Genomic DNA, 27851 nt, shown 5'->3' with positions numbered 1-27851 from the left:
GCGAGGAGAATAAAAGCCTCCTCTGTTCTCTTTGGACATGTTTCCAGCACTTGTAGGATGGTTTATCTGGAAGGAGCATTTCATATTCTTCCATGCTGCAATAGACGCTGTAGACAGAGATGCAAGTATCTTCACTGCTGAAGGAGAACCGAAACTTAGAAGACAGAGCTTGGGCACTCTCCCCACCCCACCATCCTTGACCTCTCAAGAAGTCTTTGATCTCCAAATTCTTGCTTTCACAGGACCACAACAGCCAGAAGAGACCTCTGGCTGTCTCTGGTCCAGCACCCCGACAGCTTGGATCAGTTCATCAGCACCTTCTCCAGTCCGGAGTGAACTGTCTCCAAGGATGGAGATCCCACACCTCACTGGGGTCACTGGCCCCTGTTGAATTAGTTGATCACCCTCTCAGGCCCTTGCTGAGCAATCACGTGGAGCTATGATGAAACCTTTATCAAAGAAATATTAGAGAAGCAGGCAGGGAGGGGACTGTGCCCACTCGGGTTGTCCTTTGGGCCCTGCTCACCTGTGGCTCTCTCTGGACAGCTAATTCTCCATGAAAGGTAGTGCTTAAGGCTGCCCACAGTGAATGCACAGAGACAGGCACTTAGAAATAAAATTTGCACTAATAATTACTTTTTTGAGGTTCTTTCTCCTCCATCTTGGTCTTTTCCATCCCCACATGTAGGAAATTCTGCATCTGAGAGGAACTCAGGACTGTATAGGACTTACCACACTTTAATGCCCTTATGTACCATGCTAGAAGGGGCACGTGAAGTGTACCTGACCAGTGGCTACTACTGATGGAAAACTAGTCTTCATTGTAAACACACACTTGACAGAACATCTGACCTTCCTCTTCTTGGCAAGCAATTGTCTTGCCCCAAGTATAAATACATTCTCTAGAAATACATAAATGCATAACTTAAAACCTGCTTTGACACAGGCAGAACTCACAAGAAAACCACACTGCAACCCCAGGGGAGAGCTTATACATTCACACGGTTTTATCTGAGTCCCTTGTTCAAGCCTTGTGTCCTTTGCACAAGTGCGATGAGAGTCAGCAGTTGTAGTTGGGTTTTGAGGCCATGCTGCTGCTGTAGCATGGATCTGTAGTGTTTATGGGTTTCTTAACACCTTTAATGCTGTAATGTTTGCTTTCAGGCAAAACCTAATATGCAGAAAACATCAGCCAGTGCCCTTGACTTTAAATGATGTTGGGTTTTGCCTGGAAATGTTATGACTTGTTGGGTGGCCCTGTCCTCTGCCAGACACAACAACTCCTTGCTCATCCCACAGGATGGGGGTTATTTCCAGCAGGGTTCAGGCCCCACACACTGCAGGGTGCAGATGGGACAAGCCTTTCCAAAAAAGCAGCCTTGGCCTCATTTGGACAGGGGAATCGCCAAGGCTGGAAAGCAGATTCTGATGTATGTAGCACTTGAATAACTGTTGCCTCTCTTAAAAATAGCAGTTCCCAAGGCTGGGCACGCCAGCCCATGTGGGTCAGGGGTAGTCCTGCCCTGGGCCAGCCCGGAGCAGTGCCGAGCAGAGGTCGCTCAGGTCACTCTCGTCATTCTCCTCTGGCTCGCTGCTGGAGTTGGAGGGGTTGCTGCTGGGCAAGCTGTGGCCAGAGCCTGTCCTCAGAGATGCTTGCCCCTGCGGGTCTGTGCTCAGTACCGATGCACCCCGGAGGCACACGCTGCTTGTGCAGGCAGGAGTTCTCTGGTAGTTTGGCTGGGAGTAATTTCTCTGGCTGAAAAACTGCCCTAGCAGAGATTTCTGGAGGGTTGTTTGCAGGCTTTCACAAGTCCTCTGCTTTGTGCTCAGCTGGGTGTAATGCAAATCCAACTGCAGGACCACATCTGTCTGGAAGGGAAGAGCAAAGGACACAAAGTGAATCAGAGACTAAGACTAGAAGCAGAGCTTTTTCACTGTTGCCGCTGTCACCAAAATGACACACTTGGCTGGCTGATCTGCAGGCTCACAGCCCCATGCTGTGGCGTGATGGAGCAATGCTACTGCCAGAGAAAATGAGCTGTTACATATGCTCATGATGTTTGTGGGCCTGAGCCATAATTTCTGTATTTCAGGACTTCTGAAATCAGGCCACCTCACTTGAGACCTCATCAGCCCGGTCAGGGCACTGTCACTGAGAGCATTAACTCCAGGATGCTGGCACAGTGGAGCAGGAGGGGAGAGGGACTGCAACCAGGCAAGCTGCACCCATGTGAGGAACAGCACAACATCCATCCTGGCCACGGCACAGGACTGCTGCACACGTGAGAGGAAAGCATGCAAGGGGAGGGATATGAACCACTTAAATAAAACACACATTGCACAGCCAACAGTTTTAAACAGCAGCGCTCCACAGGGATCCATTTGCAGTCCAGCACTATTTTAGATTTTTATAAAAGATGGTGAAGAAATCAGAAAATAACCATATTCATGGCAGCTAAATCCCTGAACATGAATCCCTAGCATGGGGCTGTGCCCGAGACACCTGGCTATACAAAGTAGGGAGATGTATAATGGAGCAAGAAGATTTTGGCAGGCAATGCAGGGTCCAGGTCTCATGTTTGCACTTAAAAGCAATGCTGAACACTTGGGAAGGGTTCAGAAAAGAGCTCCAGGAACACTCAAGGACTGAAAGAGCTGCCATGTGCCGAGGCATGTCACACACTCAGCAAATGGAGCTCGTTGTAGGCAGATCCAGGCAGCAGCTTGAGAGCAACATTTGGTGTGAGCTTGTGTGGAGCAGAGCAGATAAGCAGCTAGCAAGATCCACTAGCTGGGTGTTAGAGGGCAAAAAAAACCATCAAATGAGAAACAAGGTGCACACTGCTATTTGGGGAGAGAGAATCTGCTGGAAGAGACAAATCAGGGAACTAGCAATTCTGTCTCTCTCATGGTCTTTAAATAGTTCGAGTCTTTTGAAGTGTGCCAAAGAGGCATAGCTTGGATCAGGCTTGGTAGCGTCACCCTGATGGCAGGGGATAAACCCTCCTGCTGCTCGAGATCCTGGCCAGCCTGTGAGCCCATCTCTCAGGCAAGCACACAGCCTAGTGAGACATCCTTCATCTGAAATATTTGGGTTAGTCTGATCTCCCATAGGCTGATATAGGCAAAGAACAGCCTCCCTTGCCCGGCAGCATGGAAGGACAGAGCAAACCAAGAGCAAGAGGATTGCTTTTGTGCCTTGAAGATCAACAAGTTCCTCTAACATTGATCTGGATGTTACATTGACACAGGCGTCCCAGGCATCATCCGCATGGAGTCACAAGACACACAGCCAGAGGGGCATATCCTGCTCGAGCCAGTGGGAGTGGAGAGTACCAGTTACATGAGGCTGCAGGAGAACCACGCAGATTTGCACCTGGCAGTTCTCTACCTGAATTTTCTGTAGGCCGCAGAGCTGGAAGACACAGTCCAGCTCCTCCCGCTTGTACACAGAGGCGAGCAGAGATTCCACTTGGTCCAGGTGGCTCTCTTTCAGGAAGGCCACATCGTCCATCTCCTGGGTCAGGAAAACAAGGGGAAATGCAAAGAAATTTCAGCATCAGCTTGGGCATGGAGGCACAACTGCCCATTAAACATGTTGCTTCTCTGCACACAGCAATGCCCGGGGCTGGCCTGTGCCCTTGACACTTTGGCTGGTGGAAACGCTGCATACCCTAATGGAAGTGCTACAGAGTGCAAGCAACAGAAATACAGAGATTTTACACACCCGCCTCATGCATATCAATGGGAAGACCCAGCTAAACATCTCCTGAGGGTGTCTACTGGGAAAGCTGTGGTATAATGGGATTTCCAGCAGTGTAGATAGCAGCAACAGCTGGTATCACAACCACCTGTAGCATAAGTGGTGTGTCGAGGAGGGAGCAAGTTTTCCAAGGGCATAGCTGGAGGAAGTTCTGAGTTGTACCCCCCACCATCTACAGAACTGTCAATTCTTGCTCATTTACTCAAACTTATCCAAAATGTCTCCATCTCTATAAGATCCTCTTCAGTAACGGTCTTATCTTGGAGCTGCAAATAGCACAAGAACAGACAGGGGAATAGATGCCTTATGAAATAACATCTTGCTTTGGATTTGAGCCCTCTAGGATGGGCGACAGCCCACAGTCCACCAACCCCTTCCATGCAAAGACACTTCCCTCTGCCAGCTGGCTCCTGCAGCTACCATGGCCTGATCCTGCTGACCTGCCTTGACCAATGTTAGAATGTGGCAGCCTGGCTTTGGCCATGGCAGCTGAGCAGCCCAGGTGGGCTCACTGCAGCCAGACATAAAGCCGGTAGCATGTAAGGAGGGTTTCACCTTTGCAAAACTTTCTCGCTGTTGGCAGGAGAAGTTGTACTGGGTGATGAAGGAGGCTGTTACGACATTGCAGGGAGGCAGAGATTAGAGAAGCCCTGGGAGCTCTTGCTAGCCTTTACAGACCTTCCCTGAACTGCTGCCTATAAGCGGCCAAAGCAATTTGTTTCTGGCCAGGAGAATATTGGGAGTAGAAGCTAAAATGTTGGATCCCAAATGCTGGCTGGGATCTGAAGGCATCAGGGTCACCCCTGCTTGCAAGGCTGGCAGAACAGGAGTAAACACCATTGCTCATCCAGTAGGTCCACTAGGGGCAGGCTGAAGAAATACCATTTATCTCTGTACAAAACAAAGCCAAATCCCATCTCCGTACTTGGCAACTCATTACTGGAAAGATAAACTGGAGGGAGCTTAGGGAAGATCAGGGCAGTGAATGGAGCTGGCAGAAAGGGAGATAGGTGTGTCAACAAGTGGAGGACATGGCTCACGGGGATGGAGCAGCTCTCCTGCTCAGGGAGCCTTGTCCTGGTTCCTTCCACCAGCCTGAACTGTGCTTGAAACAGGAGACAGGCTGCAACGCAGAGCACCTTCTGCAAATGAACACTGCTCTCTCCTGCTCTCTCCTTCCCTGACTCATTGCATCAGGTACCTGCTCCCAGCTACCCTGATGCTGTCACTGCTATGCTGAGCCCAGCAGCCAGGTTAAACTAAACCTGGAGATCAAAGAGAGAGACACAAAGCAGATCAGCCTGGATGCCACTAACACAGGGCTTTGGCAGGAGGACTGCAAAAAGGAGCAGAGTGGCCCTACTGTGTCAGCCAGCTCCATCCTCCAGCGCATGCTTAAGGGAGGACAGGATGCACATGCCACCAGCCCTGCCCAGGGTGAGCCTACCCTGCCAGCCTCCTGCGATGGGAAAATCAGTGACTTTCCGAGTCAAAGTGCTGTCTGTGCTTTCAACAGCCTTTATGGACTTTTATGAAGGTGTCAAAGTCATTTCTGAATGCTGCTAGACTTGTAATACCCATGACATCCTAATCACTAGGAGGAAAACGGTCCATGGCCAGAAGTCCTCCTCACAGTCACCCACCACTAGTCCCCTCTCTTCCCCATGTCTGATGATGCCGTAGTGCTCTCCTCCAACCTTCTCCATAGCCGACTCATTGCTGTTTCCGCGCACATCTTTTGACTTCTGCAGTCCTGCCTTCCCCTGGTGCATCCCCACACCTGCGACCTCTCCAAGAGCGGCTCCTCCAGGGATTCATCAGCCTGTAGGAGCTGGGATTGGGCCACATTCCCTTTTGTCTCCTTGCAGGCATGGATGTGCTCTGGATCAGATGACCTCTAAGTACCTGCTTTTGCAATTGTGTTAGCAGCCTTTGCAGACACTGTGAATCTTCAGCAATTAACATCACAGCTGGGTTTATGCTAGCAGGGCAGGGATGCTCAGATCTGTGCTAATGCACTGGACTCTTCTCCCAAACATCTGTTTATTGCTCTGCAATTTTGAGCCCCTTGAAGTTGGGCCACCCTTTTTTTTAGCCTAAGAAATACCCAGTGTACTACAGACATGACTAGCACAAATATAACAATATTCCATCACAAGTTAAACCATAGCTCATGAAAAGCCAAGCAGCATCAGGAAGTTTGGATGGGGTGAAGCACACAGCCTCCCCAAGTGGAATGTAGCCAGTCCCAAGTGCTGAACAACCAAAATAGATGTGCCATTTCTCTCTGGCATAGAGCTGGGAGCATCCCGAAGTGAAGGAGCAAATGCTCAGCACTGTGGGGAAATGCCCAAAGTCCCTTCAGCATCCACACAGGGAGGATCTCCCAGCAGCCCAAGAGATTAACTGATTAAATGACTGCATCATTTAATGATTTTGTATTTGACAGCCAGCCACATGCTCCTGACCTGCTTCTGCACATGAGGTTGAGCCTGCGTCCTGTTCCTGAGGCTAGGACCCTCACCATCAGGGTATGGACCCTACAGGAGAAGGGACCAAAGGCATTGCGTGGCCCAGAGCACACAGATTTGGCAACACACGTCACACCTGACACATGCATGTCCAGATGTTCTAAGGGATCCACATAGGTGGTGATTCTGCAACACCCTTAAGCAAAACCCCTCCTAAACATTCACTCTTTTTACCATGAAAATGTCATGGCCAACCTGGATCTTCCTTACTGCAATTCAAACCATGACTTCCTTCCAGATTGGAAACAACTTTTTATATATTTGAAAGCCCCCTTACCCACCAATTTTTGCTTTTCTTGCCTAAACCACAATTTGCTTGCTCCTTCCTTGTATTACTTTGGATGTGCTTTAGCTGTCTCACTTTTTTCCATGAAGCATGGATGCAAAGCTGGACTCAGTGCTGCAGCCTCAGCAACAGTGAGGAGAGCCAGAAAGGATCTTGTACAAATCTCAGAGCTCTTGTTTACAACCTTGGCACAGTTTTCTGCCCTGCTTTTGTTGCACTAGCTATTGTGGACTTTGACCAGAACTGGTACCCCAGTCGTTTCACATCCTGTGTTTACACTACTGCTTATTCCTGCCCACATGCAGGAAGTTGCATCTCCTCCTAATGCAGCCCAAGACACCATTCCTCATCTTTGCCGTGAGGGCACATTGCTGGCTCATGGTCAACCTGGTGTCCACCATGACCCCCAGGGCCTTTTCTGCCAAGTTGATTACCAGCCTGTCAACCACCGTCTGTATTTGTACATGGAATTATTCCTTCTCAGGTGCAGGGCTTTGCACTTCCCCTTGTTGAACTTCATAAGGTCCTGTTGGCCCATTTCTCCAGCCTGTCCAGGTCCCTCTGGATGTCAGCACAACCCTCTGGTGCATCAGCCACGCCTCCCAGTTTTGTGTCAGCAGCAAACTTGCTGAAGGTGCACTCTCCCCATTATCCAGATCATTAATGAAGAGGTAAAACAGTACTGGTCTCAGTACTGATGCCTGGGGCTCCCCATTAGTGGCCTCCAGTTGGACTTCATGCTGTTGATCACAACCTCTTGAGCCTGGCAGTTCAGGCAGTTTTCAATTCACTTCACTCACCATCTACTTATCCAGTCTGTTATCTCATCAGCTTGTCTATGAGGATATTACAGCAAGCTAAATCAAGATAAACAATATCCACTGCTCTCCCCTCATCCACCGAGTTAGTCATTTCAACACAGAAGGCTATCAGGTTATCAGGCATGGCTTCCCCTTTGTAATCTATGCTGACTGCTCCCAGTCATCTTCTTGTTCTTGCTGTGTTTGGACATGGCTTCAGGGATTATTGGCTCTGTCACCTTCCCAGGGATCAAGGTGAGGTTGACCAGCCTGTAGCTCCCCAGATCTTCGCTCTTGCCCTTCTGGAAGGCAGGAGTGACACTGACTTTCTTCCAGGCCTCAGGAAGAACACCATGAGCTCATGGAGAGCGGCCTGGCAGTCTCATTGCCAGCTCCCTCAGCACTCATGGGTGCACCCCATCAGGTCCCATGGATTTCTGAATGTCCAGTTTGGCTAAGTGCTCCCCGACCTGGTCCTCCTCCACCGGGTGTAAGTCTTCCTTGCTCCACACCTTTCCCCTGGTTTTAGGGGTCTGGGAGTCCTGAAGGCTGGTCTGACCAGTAAAGCGCAAGGTGAAGAAGGCATCAAGTACTTCGGCCTTTTCCATGCCCTGTGTCCCCATTTAGCAGTGGGCCCATATTTCCAGATCCTGAAAGAAGCCAGGTGCCCTCCTGCAGACACCCATGCATCTCTCTGTGGTCCCACAGGCAAGAGTGGGTGGCCTCGCTGTGGATATCTAACATGAGGCAGATGATAACGTGGCACATGAATTGCAACCGGGTGGGAGGATGCGCTGCCATGTCAGCAGATACCACTGGAGGTCAGTGTGAGCTAGCACTGCTGTGGAGCAGAATAGGGATGGAGATCCTACTGCCCTGGTTCCACTGACATCCCGTTTTGGTCTCCCCAGTCCCTCTTGAGCCAACTCCAGATGCAGGAGCAAGCAGCTGGGTCCCCCTTTCCCCACAGTTGCTGATGTGGGGTAGATGTACAAGAACACATGCAGACACAGAGACACACACACGATTTTCATGCGTAGTTACGGAGCTCACAAGGGTAAACGATGCTCCGGCTTGGTAATGGGCAGGATCAAGCTCCAAATCTCCTGCTGGATGCACCACTCTGCATCAGTGACCACAATGTACTTAGGGGCAGTGTCCCTCCACGAGCAACAAGGGCTGAAAAATCCACCACAGTCATGCTATGCTTCAGCAAAAGGACTACAGAAAATGAGGAAGATGGTTAGTAAAAAGGAGCAACAATTTAAATCCTTAGAGGTGGCATGGAGACCACCAGAAAAGACCACAGTGGGCACATGGTCTGTTAGGAAAAGTGTGAGAAAGTGTGCAAGGAAGCTGGCATGGCTCAACCCGGAACAAGTACAGGAGGATATATTGTTGCATTCAGATACATTAGAACAGCAGGCTAAGAAGGCACCATTCAAAAAGCCAGATCTGCTTCCAAACACAGAAAACAGAAAGGCTCTTCATCTCAATCGGATTAAATGCAATAATTTAATCAGGCAGGCCAGAAATCAGTCCGAGGAGTAACTGGTTAAAGGCATCAAAACTGACACCAAATCTATTTTGCAATGCATTAGGAGCAAGGCAGGCAGTCTGCGGGGCACTGGTATGTGGAAGGAGCACTCAAAGCAGTGTTTGCAGAGTGGATTATTTGCATCAGAGGTAACAAAGAAGGGGATCCTTTTCCACGTGGGTTCAGCCTTTCCCAGCCCTTGGGACCCCTTGAGCTTGCCATAACCCCCCTCCCTCATCTGCCCTGGGGAAAGGAGCCAGTCAGGAATTGAGGGGAAGGGGATCAGCATCTCTGCCAGAAGACTCACAGCAGGCTGGCAGAGCAGGAGACGGGCATCAGCGACATGGGCTGGCGTGGGCTGCAGCTTGGCACACACGTACACGACGTTGGAGAAAAGCCGATGGAAGCGGAGTTCCACCCGCACCCCGCAGGGGAAGGTCACCATTTTGCTCACCAGCTCTGGAAGGGAAAGCCCAGCAGGGTCAGCTCCTTAGAGGGTCCCACCAACACCTCCCCGCAGACTGGTGTCCCTGAGGGGCACGGGGACCCCTAGCCCTCTCCTCCCCCTCACCTTGTAGCCCTCCCTGCGCCCTGCATGGCTCACCGTGGCTGCATCCCCAGAGCTCGGCAGCTGCTCCCAAGGGATAGATCGGGTCTGTCAGGGACCGGGCTTCCTTCAGAGTGTGTTTGATCTCCATCACCTGCTTCCCAGTGACCAAGGGATCCCGGCCAATGTCTGGGAAAGAGATTTTGGAGGTGCAAGGGTCACTCCAGGCTCCTTATTTATCGCCCTGCCTTTCAGATGTGCATGAACATCTTGGTACTGCTGCCGGATTACTCAAAGCTTGCACAGGGCATGGCCTGCAATTTGTTTTTTAGGGATGGATGGCTGGCTGGGGTAGCTGGGATGGGGTGGTGTGGAGCCACTTGGTTTCTGCTGATATCTTTTCTCACCCCTGCTACTGAAGCAAGTGGTTTCTAGCCCATCCCTTACCTTCTAAGACATCCTCCAGCATGTATGTAACTTTCTTCTCCTGCAGAATATGTTTCTTCAGATATTTCATGAAGATCCCAGAGCTGAACTCTCCATCCTGCAACTCATAGGCTTCTGCATCTTCGCTCCTGCAAGAGTAACTTATCCTCACCTTTCTGCGACAGAACAAAGCCCTGAGGGTGACTCAGGGCTTGCCGACTCCATCCAGACTCTATTGGCTGAGTCCAAGTTAGCTCCTCATGCAACAGCATGAAGTGCTTGGTTTTGGCCCAGGACAGGGTGGGAAGGGATGGGAAAAAGCAGTGGAGAGGGACAGGAGAGGAGAGCACAGCCTCTTTTGCCAGCCTAGGTAGGTGACAGCAGTTGAAAAGCCAGTGGAACTGGCACTGGAGCAGTAAGCAAAACTCATCCTCATCTGAGGAGGCTCTCAGGTGACATGCTCATGGCACATGTGCCTTGGGAATCAGGCTCAGGCATGGAAGGACATATTACAGGACCTGATGTAATATGTCCTTCACGCATAACCTGTAACTGATGCACAGGCTGCCACTAGCAATGTCAGGAAGAAGAAAAGAAGTGTCTCAACGGGAAACACTAGAGATGGAGGGTAAGAGCCAGAGGAAACATGAGCAAAGCTCTCTCAAGCCTCCAAAGACACCACGCATGAAGGGATGTGATGAGATATGGCTGTGTCAGCATTTGGTCCTGTGTCACAATGTGGGCACAGCAAAGTGCACTTACGTGGCATAGCCGTAAACGGTATTGCCCCAGGGCTCCAGAGGCTGTACCTGGGAGAGGGCGCACTCCGGGTTGTACCTGGAAGAGGAGACGAAGGCATGAGTCAGCGTCGAGGATACCCGCTAGTGTGTGCCTGGAGGGGACAGAGCCCGTGTGCTCCAAGTCCATCTCCTATGGATGGCAATAAGATCAACCCTCACGTCAAACCACCCACGTTACTTGGGCAGCAACAGAGGCTAAAGCTAGGAGTCCTACAAAGAACCCACACCACAGGAAAATCAGTAGATAGGGCCAGCTTTGACCTATCTGCGCTGGTGAGCTGCTCCCTGCCCTGCAAGCAAGCCTGGAGCTGTGGGTGCAACCATGCCTCCTCACTCCTGAGGCTGGTTTGTCACAAATCCAGGCAGCAGCACAGTGCAGAGCACATATGGGTTCACTGTGACCCAAGGGACGACTGTCCCTAAAGAACTCAGAGGTGTGCACATTGCATGGCTACAGCTCAAAAGCCTGTCCCGGGGGTCTGGGGTGCCACACAGCTCCCTTCCAGACCATGCACACACCTTCTGCCCCAGGACACCAAAGCACGCTACAGCTGATACACCTCCAGACCTCACTGAGAGATGGGATCAGGACACGCACCCATGTCTCGAAGCCCAAAACTGGTCCTGGCACCCTGGTCTAGATACAGCTAAATGAGCACAGACCCTGTTATTTTCAAGATCAGGTAGATCTGGAGTGACAGTCCTGGTTTCCACCAAAAAAGATATCATGGTTGCACTTAATGGCCAAGCCTTGCCCATCTGACTACAGCCAGACTGAACAGCATGGGGACCAGCTGCCTCCAGTTTACACCAGTGACTTGGAGCTGTTCCCAGTCACACAGGGATAAGAACCAGCACAGAGGCGTCATTATTTGGTGTTATTCAATTCCAGCACAGTTTCCTGCGGCTGAAGCTGGCACACTAAGGAGAGCAGAAGGGACGGTTGTATCACCTGCAGCCAGCACATTACCAGTAGGTAATGTGCTGGTGGCAGTCTGGAGAAGTTTAATGGCAGTATTCATGTGGCTTGTGTAAGTTTTCTAAAGATGGTCAGAAGAGAAAATGTGGAAAAGGAGATACGCTTCTAAATATGAACATTGAACAGAGAGATTTATCTGCCCCTCAGCTACTCCTAAATGAATGCAGAAATCTGGATTCCAGGTCCGAGGAGAAACGAGACGTGGGATCCCGAAATAAACTGAGGTCCTGTTGTTCCCCTCCTGGGGACAAGCACTGGAGGCTGTGCAGACACAAGTTGATGCAAACCTTTCGTGATGGCTCCAGCAAGGCTGGAGCTGCACACGGCAGAAACGCTGGCTGTGGTCCCTGGTCCCCTGCCCCGGCAAAAGACAAGCATCAGCAGGGGCTTGAATTTCCAGGGGCATTTCCAGATGGTGACCGAACACAGGGAGAGACCTGACAGCAGAGAAGCTGGCAGTGCTCCCTCCTGCTTCAGGCCCCAAAAAAGTCTCATTGGTACAGTACATTTCAAGCAACCCAGTTCTGATCTGCATCCCAGATAGGAGATGATGTGCTGCTGTCCTAAGCATTGCATGCTAGAAACCCTTATAAATCAGGGAATTCCTGGAAGACGCTATCGCATCCACCCAAAATCAGCACATAAATGTACGAGGCTATACACAGGCTCTGTGTTCCTGGTTCCTCCTCTGCTGAAGCTGAACATCTGCTACCACTTGGCAAAGGAAGATGTGTTTCTCATCGCCTTGGCATTTCTGATGCCGACATATGGGGTGAAGAGATGCTCCGGGTGAGATCCCTCTTAGAACAGACACAGCTCCTCCCAGTTCACATACAGCTGAGTGAACCGTCGACAGACTCGCAGCATCAGTCCAACCAAAAGGGCGTTGGGAAAGGAGGCCCCAAGAGCCCAAGAGCAGTGTAAACACACACAACTATGAAATCCAGACTCTTTACTGAGCTGAAATTGTGACTTCTCAAGGAAAATGAGCTCAGAAAAGAGCTCCTACAGCAATCCCCCACAAGCCCGGGGATAACACCTACTGCACTAAGTGCTGTGCTTGCTATGGGAAAGAGGAGGAAAGAAGTGTGAGAGCTTGGGGTGAGAGAGAGAAAAAGAGCCGCACAACCATGCCTAAACATCACAGCAGATCTCACATTACATCCTTTTCCCAAAGCACCGTTAAGACTCCATTAAGCACGGAAACCACTGGTGACACCAAGAAAGGAGACATCAGCTCAAAAGCTATTTCATAGATCATCACCATTCATGTTAGCAATCCCCATGCAGCCTCCACGTTGCCACACTGCCCTTGGATGGGCTACCAGCAGCCCAGAGGCACGCTAGCCTATCATCTCCACCCGTGCATCCACAAAAACTACATGCTCCTGCTCGGCTGCAAGCCGTCCCCTGCCTGGTATTGTGCTGGGGAGAGCAGCAAGGTGCTGTCGCGTGTGCTGGTGGGGTACTCAGCAGGGCAGGGAAGCAACTTGCTCTGCTCTCAGCAGCAGCAGTGAGCAAGAGGGAGGAAGGGGATGCTTCGTTATGGGGCGTTCAGGGCAGGTATCAAGACACAGCAAGCTCCAGCAATGCCAGCAACTCAGAGCTGCGGCAGCAGGATAAGTCCCAGTGCAGCCAGCTTGTAAGCTATTCAAAGTGAGCATTCCTACCTCTGCAGCTAAAAGGCATCAAAGATTTAACATCTTTCCAGGGGCTGGCAGCTCCTTCAGGGCAGCAATATCAAAATCCCTGTCATCCTTCTGGTTCTTAGGGCAGGAACCACAGAAGGAAGAGGAAAACTTTTCTGCATTTGCACTCCGGGTCTTTTCTGACCTGTAAATCTGCCTCAGGAGAGGCAAAATAAATGAACTAATGACAGCTTCTGTCTCTACCTACTCTACCTGCCTTTGCTGAAAATGGACAAGCAGTAATTTTCTGCAGCCCACAAGCTGCAGGATAGAGATATGCAGGCCAAGGGATTATGATGGGCTTTTCATAGACAGAGCGAAAAAGCTGATCCCTGACCTCAGCAGCAGCCTGGGTCCCACTTCATGACATGACCACTTCATGCTTAAATGCTTCAGAAGCATTTAAGGCCAGTAAAAACCAAGTAGTACGGCTTAAAATATTTTCCCCATCATGTTGCACTCTTCTCACTGAGATGTTAACAAAAACGCATCTAGGAGAAGAGAGGTGAGCTAAACAGTCCCAGCCTGAGCACATGGGGAAACACGTACCGTGAAAGCCCAAGGTCAGCGAGATGCTGCTACAGCCTGCCAGGGCTGGGAGGTTTGGGGCAGGGGGTTGAAACACAGAAAGACAAACCCTCTGCTGAGTTTCAGCCAACAATTTATGCCAGGGCACAGCCAGCCCTCTGCAGGCTTTAGGCAACTTGCCTGTATTTGCCAGGCTTCTTCACCCCAAAAAATCAAGGGAGGGTCTCCATCCCCTTCTCTCCAGCAGATCTCAGGCAGCATCTGATGCTCTCTGCACCTAATACGTGACCAACTGGGCTTCCAGGAGATCCTGCAAGACCTGGCAGTCTTGCTGATTTTATGACACAGCCCGATAAACTTTGACAGAGGCCTGGGCTCAGCCACACAATGGAGGATGTGGCCCCAGCAATCCACGGGAACACCCCACGTGGCTGTGAGGCTGGCAGCTGTTTCCCCCAACCCCTTGAAACGCCATGCTCTGCCCATCCCGGGCAAGGAAAGGAGAAGAGTACCCTACCATTTCCTGCAGGTGTCCAGCAGGATGAGGTTCAGGGCCGTCTGCTGCTGCTGCATCTTCTGGAGGATCCTCTGCACACTGATGCAGTTCTCAGGGGCGTAGGGTTGTGGAGCATCAACAGGGACCATGTAGTTCCTCCCTGAATGTTCGTACCCATGACCAGCGTAGTAGAATATAGCTGGGAACAGAGAGAGAAGAGGATGAGTCACGATGCAAACCTGCAGGTCTGTAACCAGCTCCCCATGGCCATGTCCCACCCCCAGTTCTGAAGGGATACTGGTGCAGGGCAGACCTAGACCAGTAGCACTTATGAAACTGGAGCTATGTGGACCTCACAATTTTGACTTTTTTCCAGTCCATTCCCTTCAGCAGAGTTGGAAGCAGCCCTGAGAGGCTCTTCTGTACTTGTGGTTTCCAGCACTGTTCATCAGGAGACCTCAAAGTTACTGGGTTTACACGTTTCCATAACCATCTGTACTACAACACCCAAGCTCCACATCTGCCAGGCTGAATACTACCTTTGTTACAAGTTTCGGTTAATCATCAGCTCTTTGCAAGAATATGACAATCTGAATCTGAATTCTCTCAGTGCCAGGAGGCACACAAGGCACGAACATCGTTCTTCCACTTCGATCGGTCTGCAGCTGCGTGCTCTGGAGTCACCCAAGGGCCACAGCGCAGTCTTCTGTTGTTTTTTTCCTCAAGACATGACCGATCCAGTTCCATCTCCTCCTCCTCACTTCATTACTGATTTTCTCCATCTCCATCTCAAGTTGATGCTCGTTGTTTCTGCAGCTTTTTATTTTTTTTCCAGGAGGAGGTAGTTGGCCTCCTGCCCAACCCCCATGACTTGGAGGGCAGAATATGACAATAGACAAAGTATTTTACCATGATAAAAAATACATTAACAGCCTTTTAAATGAGAAGCTCCTCAGCATCCTAGTTTTGGAGGAGAGACTAGCAATGGATTAGGTGAGGAGAAACACTCTCCAGCTTTCAAAGGTCTGCCTGTATTTACACACATGTAAGCGGTGAAAAAGGAGATAGAGACAGAGAGAGATGAGTTCTCCAGATGTCCAGAACATGTGGACCACGTCCTTCAACAACCCCAGACCGGATACCACCCCTGTAAGGCAGGAGAGGAGTCAGACTCATCCAGGTGTTGGTGGGAAGTCGAATACCCAACAGGAACTTTGGTTTCGAGTTTTACTCTTAAGCACGTGAAACTTAGTAATGGTTTCTGCCTTCACAAGAGATGGCAATACAGGGACATCCAGCTTGGAAAGCCAGCAGTGAGGCGCTCGGCATGGCCCAAGCTGGTGCTTCTCTCTGACCCCTCTGTTCAGCAAAGGCCTTTCCTTCCACACAGGGATGCCCACGTGGGCTGCAGCTTCCTGAAAGTAAGCTGCACAGTGGCTGGCTACTCTTTCCCAGCACCAATACAACTGCTTGGGGGATGCTGGCGAAAGCCAACTCGGGGAACTGAAATGGGTTAAAAATATCTCTGTGAGGTGACGCAAACAGTTGCACTACCGCATTTGAAGGACAGTGAAGAATGAGAGGTCAGAAATGGGAACAAGAGGCTAAGAGGCAGAAGCAGGAGAAATTCTTCAGTCAGATTCGCTGCCAAAGCCCACACCTCATTGAGTAACGTCCCTTCTGTTTTCCCTCGACTGTTCCTGCCCCTGTAGTTCGCAGGACACTCGCTTTGATCTCTGATGCTTCAAGGGATGCAGTGAATGGGGCAGGAGCTGAAGGACTGAAAGCATAATCTCATCGTATGGAGGATGGAAAGCATGATCTCATAGCAAAAAAGGTCTCAAGTCACCTTTGGTTTCTATTCTCAGGGGACAATGGAAAGTTACTCAAATAGCTGTTTTCACAAGTGCCAAAAAGGTTTGGGTTCCTCTTCTTGTGGATTGCCAGCCAGAGACAGTGGGCTCTGATTTGCAGAAGTTTTAAACTTTCATAACTTGCAAATCAAAGCCACAAAAACCTCCCCTGAGACTATAAAAGAGTATAAAATAGGAAGCCTTCTGGAAAAATCAGATGCAGGCACTTCAGGTTTGGCCCCTCAAGTCATCGAGCACTGATGGCTTTTGTCCCTCTGCCTCTCCTCCTGTATGTGAAAGGGAGGTGATGACATCCATTACCAGGCAGTGTCACTGACACTTGTTAAAAACTAAAATGATACAGAAAAGCCCACAAAGAATCATTCAGTCACTAAATCTTCTAACTTTTGAGGTCTTGCTGTGCGCCTTGAATGCACTGCCAAGTGCTCCCCATGCTATATAAACCACAAAGACTCACATTCAAATCAAAAAAGATGTGAGTTTCACATCAGCTGAGCAACTTTGCAAACCTCTCCTGGACTTAATCTCTCCTCCTGAACAGGAAAGTCAACAACTTGCCTAGAGAACGAAAGGGGTTTTTTATTCCAAACTAACATTTCAACGCTCTTCCAGCATCTCGTGAGTCAAAACTGCTGATCAGAGACAAACTTCTAAGTACGAAATTAAAAAGAGGAAGCTCCAGGCACTGCTTATAATACAGGAAATGTCAGCATGCAGCTTAATTAAGGCATGACGGCATATTCCTAGTATTTCACTCACAACTTTCTGCTCTCAGTGCATTTCTGACATTTTTTTGACTCGGGACTTTTTAGGATGCTCGAAGTAACATCTGGGGGGATTCGTCATTTGCCTGAGGGTTGCATAATTAGACCATTCAGGGGATGTTTGAGGCCTTCAAAAATCCTCTGCAGCTTTTCTAAGAGGAGATCTGGAGGAAAAGCAGATGAGCCACCACCTACAGTGAATTACAGAAGCCTTTGGATCACCTTGAACATGCAGCCATACAATACCCTGTGCCTGAAAACAAAGCCAGTTTTTGCTTTGGGCTTGAGAAATCTCAGACAAGGTCCAATAATAAGAAGGACAAAGTCCTGCACAGGGGCAGATAACCCCAGGCAGCATTTTGGCTGGGGCTGAGCACTGGTTGAGCAGCAAGCCTAGGGTCACAGCGGACATCACGCTGAAGATGAACCAGTGTTGACTGGGGACAGAGCTATGCTAGGAGATGGAGGATCACCAGGGAACCTGTCACTACTCTCCTTGGTCCTAAGTAGTCCCCACTTAATCCTGTGTCCAGTTTTAGGGACTTCAGTTCAACAGGAAGGTGGAGAAGCTGGAAAAAGCAGAGGCTACCAAGATGTTGGGGCCCATCTAACAACAGCCTACAGTTCCTGGAAGGGCAGTTACAGAGATAACAAAGCCCAACTCTCCCTGTTGGTGTGGACCATACAACATGGGGCAACAAGCACCAGCCCACAGACGGTCTTGTTTGGCAGGAGGAAAGACTTCCCTGGAGGGTGATGCAGACCTGGGATGGGCAGGTGGAGAAGTGGGGGGCTCCATGCCTGGAAGTCTTCAAGACCTGATAAGAAGAGCCACAACCAACCCCAACCTTTTGTTGATGACTCCAAAGTCCCTTCCCACCAATCCCTGTCGGAGTGTAAATCACAGATGGGTCAGTAAGGACATGCAAGGGAGGGCCAGCCATCCAGAGAGCCCCACAATAAGAAAGAGATCTAGGGAGGTCAGATACATCTTCTTCAGCTCTCATCAGCATCCTGATAAATAAAACTCTAGCAGCAACAACAAGCACTGTGCTCAAACACTAACCCACATGGCTATGTCCTCTCTTCTGATCTGCACCAGCAGAAAGATGCATGAATGCCCCAGCATCTCTGCTGCTGGAGTTAAACTTCAGAAGACAGCCATTATGCTTCTCTGGCATGCTGACAGGTGTGTCTCTGTTACACCAGTCTCCCACTTCAGTCCAGTGACAGTCTTTCACCAGCCAGACCTCTCCTCCCAGCTCCCTGCTTTGCTCTGTACATCTATGCAAAGCTCTCCTGATTTCAGCTGTGGTGGTTGCAACATGGGAGACAGCACCTCCAGGTTCCTTGAGCAAGAAAAAACAGGTGGAAGCATCAGGATGCCTCTGCGCAGGTGCATGTCTGAGACACTCATGTGGATGTACAGGACCGGCTATCATAGGCATCCCTGGGGTCTCTGCAATTTTAATAGGCTGCCTAGGTTTTACCTGGAGCTGCTGTCTCACCACTGTCTTGCCATGCATATGAGTTATGTGAATCCTAAACCCCTCAGTCAGTTCTAGATGCTTATCCTGGAGCTAGTACCTCAAAAAATTGATACGTAGGGTTTAGGAGGAGTTGTTAGCTTCTTCTAAATGTGTGTTTCTATTAAAAAGACAAGTTAATTTCAATGATTTGCACTTCATCTGGTTCTTTTAATTTTATGTAAGGAAAACAGCTGAAGAAATGCTGGAAGACGCATCACAGCAAGAGGCAGCACACTTCAGATGGAGAAACCCTGGGGCAATCAGCAGGCAGACTGACCCAACACCCCACCATTAAGTCTGGATGCCACCAATTACGGCAAGAGTCCTCAACTCAATCACGCTGCTGGGAGCAGCCTGCGCTGGGGTTCACTGCCTCCAAATAATAGTAGACCACTCAACTTAGAAAGCTGTAAAGAAAACCACCATCCGGTGCAGGCTATGCTTAGCAAACACTTGAGGCTTATCAAGGTTCAGTAACTCAGCTGTTAATGTTTTCCCTGCCAGTGCACAAAATCAATTTTGCCAGGAAGGATCAGTGGCCACGAATGCAGAAAAGCACTAGAAGTTTAAATAAGGCATGACAGCATGAAAGGTGTGCTGTTTCCAAACCTTTTTTCTCTCCAGTGCTTATGAAAACAAGGGAAGGGCCATGGACAAAATGCCATTCGTCCTCACGCGCTATGGATAGAGGGTAGGAACGGCAGTGCCGTGCGAAAAGCATAGCAGCCTCCCGGGGATGACTCTGGCCTGGGAAAGGAGGTAAAGCCTGAGATGCAAGGGGATTTCAGAGAGCAACCACAAGAGGAAGCTGCAAGTGAAGTCACAGGAATATGCTGACATCAGATGACGTGCTTGGCCAGAGTGGCAACAACGGTGTACTGCCCTTCCCTGCCAGCTCAGCCTCCACAAGTGAGTCAGTGCTTCCTGGAACGAGGTGGCTTTGCAGCATTTCACTTGTGGCCGTGTCCCTATCCATTGCACAACCTCCAAACCTCACGCTGAGCTCCAGGCTGGAATTGGCCTGCATTGACTTTCGCTGTCTGAGTGCCCTGGTATGCCATGCAGCTGGGAGGGCATTGAAGATAAGTCTCGCGCTAAGGTTTGGAAACAAAAACAAATCTGCCAGATGTTTTCAGGGTATCCATCAGGCTGGGAGAACCTCAGAAACCCCAAAGAAGCCACTTTCACCACCAAAGCTGAACACCTGCTTTAAGACCCACAAGATCTGCCGGTTGGTTTTGTGTTTGAAGAATGCTTCCTGCTGAGGACAGCGTGCAATAAGCTCAAAGCCCAACCTCAAAGCCACCTGCAGCTGGGAAGGTGCTTCTGCAAAAAGGCTGTCAGAGGCTCAAATTAGACAATCAGGAAAGAGAAACAAGGAAATCATGGCTGGCTGTAGCAGTCATGGCTCAAAAGGAGCTCCTCTCCTCACAAAGGAGCATGGTGGGGACAATTGACAGTCAATCATCTCCTCAATTTTTCATCTAAGGAAAAACCAAAAGACCTTGTCCCATTTGCCATCAGAAGTGCTGGGTCCCCAAAACCTCAGCATGAGACCATGCTGTTGGAGTTGGAGGTGAGTCACGTGATGGAGAAACACCTACTTTGCCTGCCTGTAACCTGGCCAAAACTGAACGACGTTTACCTGGGGGCTTCTGCCAAGCCTGGCACCACTGCAGACTGTGCCACAGGGCTCCTCTGCCCCCCCCCTCCCCCCAAAGGAAAGTTCAATTTCTTCTCTTTTAATTCAACAGCTGTCTGGAAAATTGCCAAATCCGTGCTCCTCCCTAGCATTGACTGCTGCTACCCACACATTGGCTACCTTACCTTACTGGCTTTGCCTTACCATAGACTCCCTTCCCTAGGAGCTGCAGGAACCGACTGACTGCTGTCACCATCTCAGCCTTGTTCAGGTCCAGAAGGGACACAACCTGGAAGCCCAGCTGCTCCAGAAGAAGACTCAGCTCAAACACATCCGTGACAGGAGCCATCAGGTTGGGATGATGCTGGTAGCGGTTGTTGCCCACTAAAAGCGCTATCTTGCCTGTAGCTAATGGAAACACCAAGTGACAAAGCTGTAAATGCTCAGAAGAAGGCCAGGTCTCACCTCCTTTGGTTGAGTGAGGATACGGGAAATCTAGGCAGGAAGGATAGACCCTATGCTGCTACAAGCCTGGAGCGCCCTCCAGAAAGCCCTCAGCTTTCTGAACACTTTGACAAAATAATACACAAACCATCATTTTGAAAGAAAGACTTGAAAAGTTTTCACTTGACAACCAAAATCCCAGGAGTACAAGAGGATCTGCACTACCAAGGTTATTTAGCACCTGCCCTACTGTGACTGCAGGTCTTGCATGCCAGTGGTGCCTGGGACAGGGATGCACCACCAAAAGAGGTCCTTTTCCCCACAGGGCTGAAGGAGAGAAACCGTGGGCTCCTGCTTTCATTTTATCCCCACCTTCCACTGCAGGAAAACCAGATTTATGGCACTCAGTAGTGGTGGGAGCAAGGAGCTTTGCCCTGCTCTGAGGCAGTATTTCAAGGAAGGGAAAAGGTGTCATGTGAACAACACTTTTAAGCTCATTTGGTAGGCATGGAGGTCAAGATTGGGTTACTCATTACGAATAATCTTATTCCACTTGCTGAGACTGATCAGGGCTTGGCAGGGGATGGGACTCATCCTGTGCCTTGCAGCTCTGGTTCCAAAAGCACAGAGCCCATGACAATGTGGGCATAAAGGCTTGAAGCGGCCTCTGCAGGAAAAGCACTCCTATGCCCTGTCCTCCCATCCACCCTGGAGCCTGGCTATTAATTAAGGGAATAATTGCTCCAGAAGATGACAGTACTCACCAAAAAACTTTTCAGGGTGACGCGTACCTGGAAAAGAAAGAGGGAAATGATAAACCTATGCCCAGCACCCAGTGCCTCAGTGCCAGCTCCCATCTCAGGTCTGAAGCCTGCCCCAACATCCCCGAGCAATGCAAAGCTGGATCAAACCCTGCAGAGCATCCGCACAAGCAACGCTCCTTGTGCAAGTTCTTCATAGCCTGATTGCTAACCTTAAAGACACTGGTCTGGTGATTTTGGGAAGATTTATGAAATCCTGAGCAGCTGGGAAGCAAAGCTTAGAGAAGGGGCAGGCCAGGGTAAGGAGGGCCAGCACAGAGGAGCTCGTACCCATCAGCAAGTCTGCACTGCTTGTACCAGACCTGCCTGGGCTGCTGTGCTTCCCGAGATGACTTGCCTGCTCCCTTGCTGCAGCAAAAGCAAAGGAAACACAACCACTCAAGATCAACATAAGCTTCAAAAAAAGAGAGCTTCTCCCCATGAGCAGTCAGCGCAGAGGAAGCCGACTGTTTGCTTTTGATTGTGGTACTATTCCCAGAGCCTTTCACCACTCTGCTTTTCCTTTCCCTCCCCTTTAGCAGTTCTGGCTCAGAAAAGCCACCCTATGTGACTCACTTTCACGAGCTCCACAAGCTCCCCTGCCCAAGCACTCCCAGCCTCCTAAAATCACCATTACCCTAACAGCTCCAGCTTTTCCTATTTAAATTAAAAATAATTTAAAAAATCCAGCCCAGTAGAAAACCCTAAAGCCCTACAGGCTCTAAAAGAAGAAATTAAGGGCATATTTTTAATTGCATAAATCTCATGGGTCTGGAAGACCTTTAGCACCTGAACCAGTATTGCTAATGCTCCAGGGATGCCTGGAGAGCCATCAGAACAAGCCCATTCATCCTTTTCTGCCTCTGACAGGGCTGACTGTTGCACACTAAAGCTACCCAGCCACAGCATTTTGAACTAAACCTAATCCTGTGCTCCTTTCTCGCTGCCTGTCCCCCCGGATGCTATTTTGCCAGCTGTGAGGAGGTAGGGAGAGTGCTCTCTGGCTATACAGGACCAATTTGCACTCTGGAGCAATTTTAAAGCCAGTCTAAAAGGTGAGATGAGAAGCTTATGGCATAGAAAATTCTCTAGATGGAGTAAAGAGCCAGCAAAGCCAGCCTGTGCTATTTCTGTCTCACAGCAGGGCAAAGGCAGAGGGCCAAAGCGGTTGTCACACCAAAGGTGGAGCATGCCCGAAGCTCTGGGGACCTGTCTTCTCCCTGGGATCCATCAGCTCACACAGCATCAGGCCTGGGCTGCCAGCCTGAGAGGCCTGAACCTTCCCAAAATAAAGACCATCCTTTCCAGCTCTATGCGTCTGAGCACATCACTTCATCTCGGCAAGACTGTAAATGAGTTTTAGCAAAGGACCCCACTGCGATTTGGATGGGGAGCTATTAAACCAGCACCTTGGCAAGGCAAGAACACCGCAGCGAGCATCTGAGAGCGCTCAACCTGCTCTAATGCAGCAGGTTTCCAACAGACTGCAGGACCCAGCAGCATCCCACGCCGCAGTACGGTGGATCACCGTGTTTTTGGTTTTTTTCTTTTACAGATGCTGCTTCCCTTCCTACCTCTGAATTCTGTTATCAAGGAATCCTGTTTATCACAGGGCTGACAGATGCCTGTGCCTGTCACTCATCAGGGCTTGCGCAGCTTTGCTGAGATCATTGCATCCAGTATACCCAGGGTGCGAAACTGCACTCTGCAGGCTGTTCCCATGACAGCTGCTGCAGGACTGCCAGGACACTCCAGCTTCCCTGCAGAGCCCCATGCTGCTTTTCTACTCTGAAGTGTCTTACCTTTGGCTCCCTGCAGAAGCAGTATTTAAAACCAGTGGCCTTTCTTTTTGTTAATAAAAGCATGCAAGATCCATCCAAGCCATGGGAAGGTGCAAGCGTCAGAGCCACGCATCCTACTACTCCTAATCCCACACCCTGGAACCCAGCTTCCCCTGCACTGATTGAGCCACAGGGTAACATGCCAGTACTGGGCTCCTTGTTCACCAGCCCGGCACTTCCAGGCAAGAGCACTAAATTCCTGTCTGCCCTCTAATTACTTTTCACACTAGAAGGTGATTTGCAGCAAAGCAGACATGGGTTGGCTCTGCTCACCTATATGAATATCCACGGCGTTGGTCCAGTGCTCTCCGTGGCTATTGGAGGCACAGCAGAGGTACGTGCCGGAGTCACTGACCTTTGCGTGGGTGATCTAGACAGATCAAAAGTTAAATCACATTATTTATGGTGAAAGCTTGTGGACCCCTGCCGGTATCTGCCAAAGGCACCCATGTTCCTGGAATAAAGTCTTTTTTCTTGCTGTTCGCTGAGACCTCATTCTTTGCCTCACAAAGGTAAGAGATTTCCCATGACTTTTGCCTTTCTAAGAAGCTCAGTAAGGCCACACACTAAGGTCTGCTGCTGACCCCAGCTTCCAGAGCACAAGAATTCTCTGCCCAAATGCCTTCCCTTCTTTTTCCAGCAGCCCACAAACCCTGTGTCATAGCCATACTCTGCCCCAGGAGCCATGCTGGGAGGACGGTGCAGGGCCAACATCAGAAGGGTGCCTGCTTTTCCTCTTAGGCGACATTTTCTAGATTCATGCCCATTGCTCTCTTCTGGCAAGTTTTCAACTCTTATCCATCTGTCTTGATGTGGGACAAGAGGCTGGCAAGGACCTCTGTGGTTCTCCAGCCCAGGCTCCTGCTCAGAGAGGAACTAAAGCCACCACTGGGTCAGGTTGGCCATGGCTTTGTCTAGTCAAGTACTGAAAACCTTCAAGGACAGAGATCTCGCTGCCTTTCTGGCTCCAGTGCAGCACCACCCACTTCCAAATGAAGAACTTCTTCCTAATCCCCAGCCTGAACTTCCCTGTGAAAAGTGCAATCTGAGGCCACTGTCCCCTATAATATCAGCTGCCACTACTGAGAAGAGACTGGATCTCTTGTCTTCATTACCCTTCGTGATGCCCCAGAAGAAAATCTGCCTTTCTTGCATCAAGGAGACACCACTGATTTACATTCAGCCAGTGACCCAAAATAAATCCAGACCTTTTGCTGTCTCCCTGACTCTTTTCTGTTTGGACTAACCACTTTTCCTTCTAGCTCTCCTGCAGGCAGACAGCACTCCTGGAGCTCCATCACTCCGCAGTTCCCTGCGCAGACATACAATAGCTATTCTTGTGCCACTGCTACAAAGGCATGAGAGACATGCTGAGAGACCTTAATGGATCTATGGATCAGTTACTGCTTAGAGAAACATCCACAGGTTTGAAAGAAGCCCATAAAACTTATTCCCTCTTCACCTGGAGTCCTTCAGTCAGCTATCAAAGCAAAAACGGTGATAAGTGGAGTGCCTTCTCACAACCCTGCAACGTGGCAGGGAAAGATAGCTGAGCATGACGCTGCTTCTCAAAGGCTGGAGAGATGAGGAGGACAGGCAAGGAGAGACTGCTTTCTGCTGGCATTCACCTGATCACACATCAAAGCATGCCCAAGCCTTGACAGGCAGATATGAGCCAGGCTTAAGGACTGCCACCTGTCATGTCCAGGATGACAATAACATAATTTTCAGCAGTCTCTCCAAGGCTTCTGAGGCTCTCCCACGCCCACCATCCAGCAATGAGCTTCTGCCCTCACCCACCTCAGCAGCCAAAGTTTCTGAACTATCCCAAGGCAATGTTACCCAGAGTTGTTTTTTCTTCTGGTGTTCCAGCAGGTTCCCATTCCGGTACCACTGGTAGCTGGGGGCTGGGACTCCCATGGCAGCACACTGCAGCTGTAGTGGCTTCCCCACCTCCACCCTTTGCTCGGTGGGGTTGAGGACAATGACCGGTTCTCCTCGCCACAGCCGAGGCGGCAGTCCTGTAAAGCAGTGGCACAGAATTGGTCCTCCCTCCACAAGGACAGCAAAAAATGGTGATTTTCCCTCCCTGTATAGGACTCTGTGCGTATTGTCAGAAAAGTGAGCTTTTTCCACCCGCACCAAGAGATGCCACCCCACAGAATGTCACTGCTGTGCCTTTCTGCTTTGAAAGCAGGGAATCCTTGAGAGCAACGCCCACAATATTAAACGACACACCAAAGCCCTGCCTCTGGCTTCCTGACCTGATGCTCGCCCTTTCCTGCCAAGGGCACAGTCAACCTGCTGAGGTCAACCACACGCGGAGTAATTTTTACTCAGATTTGAAATAGGCAGATTGTCTCTTCCAGTCCCTCTGCCCAACTCAAATGGGCAAACACTCAGTACAACTCTGGGAAACCCACAGCAAGTGATCAGCAGGAGGAGCAGGTACATACAACCAGGGTTATTGGGACCATGACAGGGACCTGACCATCCAGAAGATGGACACAGAGGTCTGGCTGAGACCTGCAGGCTGACATTGCTGGAGCAATCCTTCTGTATTGTGATTTTTGAGCTGGGAGGACACACTGCCCTGGGAACTGCACAGGATCACTGTTGCACGGGTAGGCAAAGCATAAAATACAGAAAAGCTAGAAGACATGCTCGTACCTCTGGCGACACACTGATGGACCTCCACCTTCACCCAGTCAGAGAAGATGGCATTTTTGTAGAGGTCATTGATTCTGCAGGTGTAGAGTTGGGTCTGCTGTGCAGTAATGGGCAAATCTTGATTGGTGGCACCAGGAATCTGGTGGCAGACAGACTAAAGGGAAAACACAGGCAGTGGGCAGCGAGTCCCCCCTCATAGCTGGTAGTAGAAGGCACCAGCAGGCTCCTCGTAAGAGCAGGAAAAGTGGAAAGCCCTGGTTTCCTCCCCTCCTCCAGCCACAGGGGTGCAGAAGGAGCTTTTCCATTGCACGCCCCCTTCCAGCACCTGCAGAAGCCCTTGGCATGCACACACATCCTATCCCCTTCTCCTTCCAGCCTTGTGGTTCCAACCACGTCTGCCCACCAAGGGCCAGGTCCATCACTGCAGGCAGGGACCCAGCCTGGTGCCATACCCAGGGCCACCTCTGCTCCCACCATTACCTGGTGCTGACAAAACCACTGGTACTGCAGTGACGTGCGTCCCTCAGCTCTGCACCGCAGGGTGAAGGAGTATCCCACAGGGACGGAGACAGAGACCGGCTGCTCGGTGATCACGATGGCTGTGAAGAAAGAGGACGCGGAAGTGGAAACAACCTGGCACATGCAACCCAGGGGTTCACTCCCACACAGTGGCCAGGCACACTGGGCTGCAAGAGGGGACCCCCGGCACACATCCCGGGAGGAAGGGAGATTTGGAAAAACAGGGATGTGCAGCCTCCCACGCCCAGGGGATGCCACGAGGCTTTTTGGGGTGGTCTCTTGGGGTCCAAATGCAGGGGCAGAGGCAGTTCTTGCGCTGCAGGGCAAGGGGGATCGCCCAGGCCGAGCTGTCCACTGCCTCCCAGGTGGCCGCTCACCTTCCTGCATCGCTTTGCCGGCGGCTTCTCTCTGGCCTCAGCGGCTGCCGGCCGGGCCCCCGGCGGCTCCTCTCCCGGGGAAGCGGCAGCAACAGCAGCACCTGCGGCGGGCGGGAAAGCAGCGCCCGGAGCTCGGGGGGCGGCTCGGGCCCGTCCGGCGGGGCCGCTCACCCGGCGCGACAGCGGGCGGGCATGGTGGCCTCCAGGGTGGGGTAGGCCGGGGATCCGGGCTCCGGCTCTCCGGGCCGGGGCCTCGGCCGGCTTCCCCCGCGCGGGGCCGGCTCGCGGCCCTGCACTCACCTGCCGCCGGCCGCCGCCGCTCGGGGAAGGCCCCGTCGGCCCCGCACTTCCGCGCCGCCGGGCCCGCCCCACTCCCACAGCGAAACCGCGCGGGGCGGTGCCGAACGACGCCGGGGCTGCCCCTCGGCCCGGCGCGGCCCGGCACGGCCCGGCCCGCTCCGACGGGGGCGCGGCGGGAGGCGCCTCTCACTCGGGTACCAAGGCTGCCCGTGCCTTCCCTGCCCACGGGTGACCTCGCTCCCGTCCCCACGGGTTTCCTCACCCCATCCCTACAGCTGTCCTCGCCCCCATCCCCACAAGTGTCCTCACCCCATCCCCACAGCTCTCCTCTCCCCCTCCCCACAGGTATCCTTGCTCCCCATTCCCACGGGTGTCTTCACCCCCATCCCCACGGGTGTCCTCACCCCCCACCCCACAGATGTCCTCACCCCTATCCCCACGGGTGTCCCCACCCCACAGATGTCCTCACCCCCATCCCCACGGGTGTCCTCACCTCATCCCCACAACCACCCTTGCTCTCATCCCTACAGCTGCTCTCATCCCCATCCCCACAGCCACTCTCACCCACTCCCCACAGCCGCCTTCCCCACCGCCCTGGCACCCCACTCCCCACGGCTGCCCTCACCTCTCTCCCGGGGGCCGCAGCCCCAAGGCTCATGGTGGAGCCACAGCTCTGCTGCCCCTTCTCCACCAGGTGGGTAGAAACCTGC

At 51.2% G+C, this 27851-nt stretch overlaps 1 protein-coding gene across 1 annotated transcript; it reads right to left on the bottom strand.

Moving 5' to 3' along the window:
* Positions 1 to 1167: 1167 nt before the first annotated feature.
* Positions 1168 to 27851, bottom strand: LOC309594955 (mucosa-associated lymphoid tissue lymphoma translocation protein 1-like). The gene is made up of 15 exons (XM_082321373.1): positions 27767 to 27851; positions 26842 to 26942; positions 26426 to 26544; positions 25946 to 26099; positions 25118 to 25296; positions 23549 to 23645; positions 21399 to 21425; positions 20395 to 20598; positions 14403 to 14580; positions 10653 to 10727; positions 9912 to 10039; positions 9522 to 9653; positions 9225 to 9376; positions 3392 to 3517; positions 1168 to 1869 (listed from the first exon to the last, which is right to left on the bottom strand). Exons 2-15 carry the CDS (start codon positions 26849 to 26851, stop codon positions 1507 to 1509), a joined length of 1944 nt encoding a protein of 647 aa, XP_082177499.1. The 5' UTR covers positions 26852 to 26942; positions 27767 to 27851; the 3' UTR covers positions 1168 to 1506.

This window comes from Platalea leucorodia, assembly GCF_965183815.1.
Source record: "Platalea leucorodia genome assembly, chromosome: 9".
NCBI lineage: Eukaryota > Metazoa > Chordata > Aves > Pelecaniformes > Threskiornithidae > Platalea > Platalea leucorodia.
Note: the sequence above shows the minus strand (reverse complement) of the source record. Positions and strands in the feature narration are given on the sequence as shown.

Excerpts from the sequence above, each read along its gene's own strand:
- LOC309594955 (XM_082321373.1), bottom strand. Across the intron at positions 26,100-26,425 it reads AGTGGTTTTGTCAGCACCAG|TCTGTCTGCCACCAGATTCC; the intron begins GTAATGGTGGGA and ends TTTTCCCTTTAG. Across the intron at positions 14,581-20,394 it reads CCTAGGGAAGGGAGTCTATG|CTATATTCTACTACGCTGGT; the intron begins GTAAGGCAAAGC and ends CTCTGTTCCCAG.